This window comes from Centruroides sculpturatus, unplaced genomic scaffold (assembly GCF_000671375.1).
Source record: "Centruroides sculpturatus isolate CEXI.00-Female unplaced genomic scaffold, Cexi_2.0 scaffold1020, whole genome shotgun sequence".
In the NCBI taxonomy this organism is placed as follows: domain Eukaryota; kingdom Metazoa; phylum Arthropoda; class Arachnida; order Scorpiones; family Buthidae; genus Centruroides; species Centruroides sculpturatus.
The window spans coordinates 102610-110107 of record NW_019385298.1 but is presented as its reverse complement, the minus strand read 5'-3'; the positions used below and the strand labels follow the sequence as shown (position 1 = coordinate 110107).

At 27.9% G+C, this 7498-nt stretch overlaps 1 protein-coding gene across 1 annotated transcript in view; it reads left to right on the top strand.

The window, feature by feature from the left end:
- Nucleotides 1-4142, top strand: part of LOC111637328 — a 24073-nt gene extending 19931 nt beyond the window's left edge. Inside the window, exon 2 of the mRNA XM_023382806.1 lies at nucleotides 1506-4142. Within this exon, the coding sequence (XP_023238574.1) occupies nucleotides 1506-2912 (1407 nt within the window). The 3' untranslated portion in view covers nucleotides 2913-4142. The remainder of the gene's footprint in view (nucleotides 1-1505) is intronic.
- Nucleotides 4143-7498: the final 3356 nt, after the last annotated feature.

Below are 7498 nucleotides of genomic sequence, written 5' to 3'. Positions count from 1 at the left end.
ACTACATGAAAATGAAAATTAATGAATACACTGTGTACAGTAATTTACCTGATAAGACAGACCTCAGAAAAATACTTTATGAGAGCTTTTATACTTTTATAAAGCTGTCTATAATGAAAATTAATTAACTAAGGATTTTTTTGCCCTGCCAGAGTATGGCCGAGTTATCCGGAGTGCCGGGTTATCGAGAGCCGAGTTTTCGAGGTTCTACTGTATCCAATATTTTATTAACAGATCTTTTGAAAATATATGCATTGTTCTTTCCAAATTTATTTTATCTGCTCAATCAACCAGCTAAATATTTTTTCTGATCAGTTAATAATAAATGAAAAATGTTATTTTTTTCAAAGATAACTGTACATTAGATTAGTATGTAATTAAGTGTTATAAGTAGTTTCTGTAGTTTATAAGGAAATTTAGAGTAGAAACCAGCTAACAATGTAGAGGGTCACCTAAAATATTTTGGGAAGAACAATTATAAATGATGGCTTTTTTGAAAAAATGAAGTTAGAATTACAATTAAGTACACCAATTAAAAATACAGTTTTTGCAAAAACTTTATCTTATGATTAAAAGTTGTCTTTTGAAACTGAAAATGTTCATGTGAGTTTTATATTTAGAAACATACATAGAAACTATTTTTTGACATCCTTTTTACACAAAATGCATTAACTATTTCAATTTGATATGTAAAAAAGACATTCAGAATATCTGTTTGGAATATGTTCTCTTATTATTTCCCTATAGATTTTAGTTTCATATAAAACTAAGCTGTTCTGTATATTATTAAAGCCTATTACATGTTATGATTATCTGATCTTTTATGATGAGTACAAAAAGAAATAATTAATTTATCCAGAAACAAGTTACTGTAACTTAACTATTTTTGATTATATCTCTTCATATCTCTTCTAAATTTGGGAAACCAAAACACACAACCAAAACTCCAACTCATGAAACATAAAATAATGGAAAAAAAACAAACATTTTCAATTGCTTTTAGCAATCATTTTCAAGTTAAAAAACTTATTTGGAAACAGATATCATACTAGAACAGATGATGGAATGTAATAATATAAAATGAACGTCTGATTGGCAGTCAGAGGTTACATGTCAAACAAAAAATAACACACTTAAGCTGGAACTAAATAATCAACTAACTGACACCTAAATGCAAATTCCAGCACATAATAAAGAAAGAAATATTAATGTTCAAACGTTTTTGACAGTCTTTTAGAGGCCCTTATCAGGAATGAATGCACCAAAAAAAAAAAAAAACACTTCTATCTTTTGAAAATTTCTAACTTTCGAACCTTGCTGCATTCCAATTTTTAAACATTTAAACAAAGTTCGATACAGAAATTGTTTCCTTTACATCACATAAATTAAATAATTACCAATAANTTGAAGAAATAATAATTTTTATTTATGCTTTCTATTTTTAATAGGTTCCTAAATATATAAAAAAAATAAATTGCTGCACCTTGTATTTCTGTACCTGAAAAAAGAAGAATTCATTTATTTGTAATATGTTACGATACCAAAGAGTTTTGAGATCTCATTTAAAGTTTCATGTACCAATCCTTACTTTGCTCAATAATATTTTATTTACTGGTGTAAAATATCCAAGAACTAACAGTATAAGAACCTGCAGTGCCTCTAACACCAAACTGAAAGATTTGCCAAATTCTGGTCATAATGTTCCTAATAATAAAATAAAAGAAGTATATGTTTGGGGTAATACAGTTCCTGGATATTTAAGAAGTGTTAATTATTTAGATCCATTAAGAGATATAGAAGAAAGAATAACAGATGATGAACCAATTAGACTAAAATTTCCTGAAGATGTTAATATTAGTGATGTTTCTTGTGGTCATGGATTCACTGTGTTTGCTGGTACATCACCTCATGTGAATGCTAAATTGTTTGGTACAGGACTAAATTATGATTCTCAAATTGGTTATCATATTAATCAGAATGGATCTCTACTCAATGTTATTTCACAGCCTCTACCAATCAATTTGCCTTGTTCAGATAGAACTAAAATTATTCAGACGGACTGTGGTCGTACTCATACTATTATTGTTACAGATAAGGAAGGCACATTTTCTCTTGGTAATAATGCATTTGGTCAGTGTGGTTACAGCATCATGACAGGTGAAACATACATGACAAAGAAAACAATAAATAAAGTCCAAAATGTTGAAAATATCAAACATGTCAGTTGTGGTCAAGATCATACAATATTTCTAAATGATAAAGGAGAACTTTACAGCTGTGGATGGGGTGCAGATGGGCAGACAGGTCTTGGACATTATAAAAGTCAAGGAATTCCAACTCAACTGAAAGGAGATATTAAAGGGGAAAAAATAATACAAGTTGCTGGTTCTTCAGATACAGTGTTGGCAGTCTCTGATAAAGGAGACTTATTTGGCTGGGGAAACACAGAATACAGGCAGTTAAAGTTAGCAACAGATGAAGAACAATTAAACGTTCCTAGGCATTTATCTCTGCCAAATGTAGGAAAAATAATACATGCAGCAGCAGGAGGTACTATGTGTGCTGTTATTAACATTCATGGAGAAGTTTACGTATGGGGATATGGTATTTTAGGAAATGAAGCTAGAGTTTCACATCTTGTTGAACCTTGTATTTTACCTCCGAATCTCTTTAGCAACAGTGAAAATGTTTCCGAAGTTAAAATTGTTAATATATCATGTGGCTTAAGTTATTTTGCTGCCATTACAAATCATGGAGACTTATATATGTGGGGGAAAAACAGAAATTCTAGATTGTGCACTAGATTTATTGATAATATATATTTCCCACAAAGAATTAATTTACCAGCTGAAGTAGTAAAAATTAGTTGTGGAGTAAATCATGTTGCTGTGCTTTGCAAAAAATTTTTATAGTTATTTCATTTTGTTAAATTTATTCAATGTGAAGTGTTATCAGATGTATTATAAAAGATCAAATATATATTGTATTAAATATTTAAAGTGCTTTTATATATGTTTCTTAATGTACTTTCTCACCACACTGGGTTGTATATACTTCAATTAAACAACAATCTACAATTAACCAGTAACCAGTGTGAAATTCTTTAAAAATCAGCGAACGTTTTCGATTCCCATCCTGGGATCTTCTTCAGGCTTATTTTTATACCTTCCGTTATAACTGGATTCTTTAATTCGAATTTGAGATTCAAATTAAAGAATCCAGAATTATAATCTCACTACATTAATGGCATATCCTAGACTGTAACTAACAAATAACCGAAAAAAAGGGTGTCTCTTGCAAAGTTGTAGAAAAAATTACTATAAAATAGATCATACATTTTTTTCCCTCCCTTCATTGAGTGTTTCTCTTGTGAAAACTTGCATAATACTAGAAAATTTTGCTTACATTTGGAAATTATAACTTCAAAGAAAATAATATAAATAGAAAAATTTCTCTGCAAACTGGACCATTCTGTAACACAAAATACACAACAAAAAACCTAAGTCCTTCCAGTAACAATATTTTAACAAAGGATCTCAGGAGGAGGTCAAAAACATTTGTATTTTGTTAAAACGTTACTGGAAGGATTTATGTTTTTAATTGTGTATTTTGTGAAAATAACACTTATTTTCAAGAAAAAATTTATAAGCAATACAGTCTCCATTACACCAAATTAAATATAGATTATGATTTATCACACTTTTTGATGAGATAATCCAAGATTTCTTAATTAAACTTGTCCAAAGCTGCTTGAATTGCTTCTCTAAGCTACTGGACTCTGCTATACTGATTATTTTCAGCATAAATGTGACAAATCAGAACGTTCCACACATTTTATACAGGATTGGGATCAAGGTATATATCGCATAACTGGGATTTTCAAACCTAGCTAATTTCTTGCACTGGCACTTTTCTGGACAGAAGTATTATCATGCATGTATGTCAATGAAATGTCATCATAATCTATTCTAGAAAAGGGGTTAAACTTTCTGTTAAAGTAGTTTAACAAATTCCTAATCTAAATATATAAAATTATTTGTCCTGACTGACTGAGTGATTGATTCATCATCGCCCAGGGCAAACTGCTGAACCTAAAGTGGTGAAATTTGGTACACAGAGTCCATCATGAAAACGCACACTAAGAAGGGATTTTTGGAAATTCCCCTGGGGGGGAGAGGGAGAGTATTAAAGCTTAACCTGAAGAATGGCTTCTACTGTACTATTTTAGATGCAATTTTTTGTTTTCAACTATGTTTAGTCTTCATTTGAGTTCTTAGGTGTATTAGATTGATAACATTTCAGACATTGTTATAAATATTTTTATATATTTCAATTTTTTTATGTTTGAACCATTTTAAATTCAAATTTGTTATTACATATTGGTTTGATTATAGAACGATTGTAAATATTCCAGAAAATTGATCAAGTTGAAAACAGTTTGTTTGATTCTCAGCAGTAGGTGTTATATAACAATTACTATGGTTGTTGAAATACTGAATATAAATGGTGTTTGCTTGCAAAATCTGTGCGGGCAAAGTTGTGGGTAACAGCTAGTAAAGGTATATGAGAAGAGACTGGACAAGGATGAATGTCTACTCACTCTTGTACATTCTATTCCCATGTGCTGTCATCCAAATTCAGAAGTCTTTTTCTTGTTGGCTGCAATATCATCTGATGCCATCTTCATTTTCTCCCAATGTTTGAATTCACATTCAAGACATTTTTCATCATCTCAGTTACCTTCCAACCAAGTTCATGACAGTTTTTTGCTTAGAAATGTTTGATGTTTTGCATATAATGTTGCATTTGTCTCTTTTGGAAAGCTACAGTTTGAATCTGATATGTTTCTTTGTGCCATATTCTGCTTAACTTTTTAATTAATTATTGATAGCACATGAAGATTGACCTAATTTTTCAGCAATTTTGCAATTTGTGAGCAATTATTCTTTCCATCATTATGTAATGCTCCAGTTTTACCTTTTTTATGTGGCATTTTGTCTTAATAGATCTAGTAAAAAATTGTAAAATAAGAGCACAAAATTTTAGTTACAAAATAATGCATATTCTTTCCCTGAGGTTATAATTTCTTGTCAAATGCAAGAATTATTTTCTGTTATTATGCAAATTTTTTGCAGACATACAGTATTTAATAAAATAAGTAGGTTTAAGAGTATGCTTTCTAATCACTTTCTGCACAACTTTATTATAGAAACCTTTTTAAATTATTTAGTCTAGGATTAATGCAGTGAGGTTATAATTTTTTGAAATGCTTTAAAATAAATCCAACTTGCTGAAGTAAAATTTGAATAATGGTAAATATATTTTAGTTGGCAAAAAACTAATCATTATTAAAAATATAATTTAGCTATTTATAAAATTAATTATTTGTGAAAAAAATGCATCTAGAAATGTAAAAGATAATTTAAAATCTGAATAATTACTGCATAAGCATGGTGCTCTTAAATATTGTATTTGTTAACATATTCTACTGTCCAACAAAAAATAATATAAAAAATGTTTTAAGTGCAATACTAATTCTTATTTTTGTATATAATATTAATATGTTAGTCAATATCAGAATTAATAACATTAGTAATTTAAAGAATAACTAATATAATATCAGAAAGAATGACTTATTGAACAGATATGGTATATTTAACAGAATTTTATATCAAAACTTATTAAAACTGTACAATTATTTTTATTGACAAAAATTAAAACATTTTTTGTAAATTTGTAAAATATTTTCAATGTGCATTTTTCATTCTTTAATTAGATAATACAGCAAATAAATTGAATAAAATAAATAAATATTGACTATTCAAAATCCAAGGAAAGTTATAACAGAGCTTTTTTATTGAGTGATTGTTTTTAATGCTGTTTTTTGTTACAAAACTGATTTGTTTTTTCTTAAACTTCTTATCATAAACTAATATGTCAATGGTCTGAAGTAATAAAATTATAAATTAGAGTATGTAAATTACAAGTTTTTTTGCAGTTCAAGTACTTAAATTATATCAATCTATCAACACAAATCAATCTTAATTAAATAACCTAGGATTTATTCCAATAACTGCTAATTATGTGATATTATTGATATTAATTAAACTTACAAATGTTTTCTCCCATTTTTGTGAGAAATAATTTTGATTACACTATTCTTTCCAGTTCCTATGCATTCAGTTTAGCTGAAATAAATATTTGCATGTTTAATTAATATCATTTAATTAGCAATCTACTTGAATACTTTCAAATTATTTAATAGACCATCTTAAAAATTAGCTTACTGTTGATGGATTGATAATAGTAAATTGCCCAATTTAAAAATTTGTAAATTGCCAAATTTAAAAATAAATTTTATTTATTAATGAAATTATGATATTTACATCATCTGAATTGAACTGTTTCTAGATGAAAATAAATAATAAATAAAAGAATGTGTATGTTCCTTCTGTATGTTTTAACTGAAAAATTTATATATTTTATGAAATTGAAATTATTATTTATGCGGATTTGTAACTATGAAAATACAATTTGTAATTATTTATTTGTATGGAAATTGACTTTATATTGAAGTAAATTAATTTAATATAATTTATGAATTGTTTGGTTCAATTTCAATCTGGGACATGTAATTTGACTAAATACATTTCTTAATAACAATAAAAATTATAAATAACATTTTATTAAAATATTTACGTTAATAACAACATAAATATCCTTGTTCTTAATTTATAAATTTAAACTTATTTTTTAATTCTTCTGCCATATCTTGAAAAGGAGTTTGACTTTCGCTCGGAGTCCGAGGTATTCTAAACATGCGACGTACTCTGGGAACTTGCAAAAACAAGTTTTGTGCCAAACCAAACAAGCTTGACTGAAGCCAGTATAATGTGATACACTAGAAATGTCAAACATTCAAAATATTACCTATGTTACTGGAAAATGCATTAATAAGAACAACATAAAAGATTTTAAACATAAAATTATGAGATTAAAAGTGAAAATTAAGATAAAATTGAAAGTTATTAATACGTAAAAAGTGAATTTATTTATTTGCAATTAATAAGAAATTTTGCTTTTTAGAGAATATCCATTACAGAACATTAATCATTATTAAGAAGTATATTTTGATAGCATTTAATTACAATATATTTAAAACATGGACACATTTCAACGTTTTATACTTAAATATTTTCAAATACAGTAGAACCTCGAAAACTCGGCCTAATGTGGACCGAAGGGTGGCCGAGTTTGTGAAAATGCCGGGTTATCGGGAATGGGGTTAAAAAAAATAAGTACGAGTGTTTCCTCAGAAAATACTGTACTGTATTTGTATGTATTGTTTACTTGAAAATATAACAGAGAATAAACTGCCCAAATACCCTTAAACAAAGGAAAAGTACGTCCTTTATGAAGGCATAGAGCCTTTACTACATGAAAATGAAAATTAATGAATACACTGTGTACAGTAATTTACCTGATAAGACAGACCTCA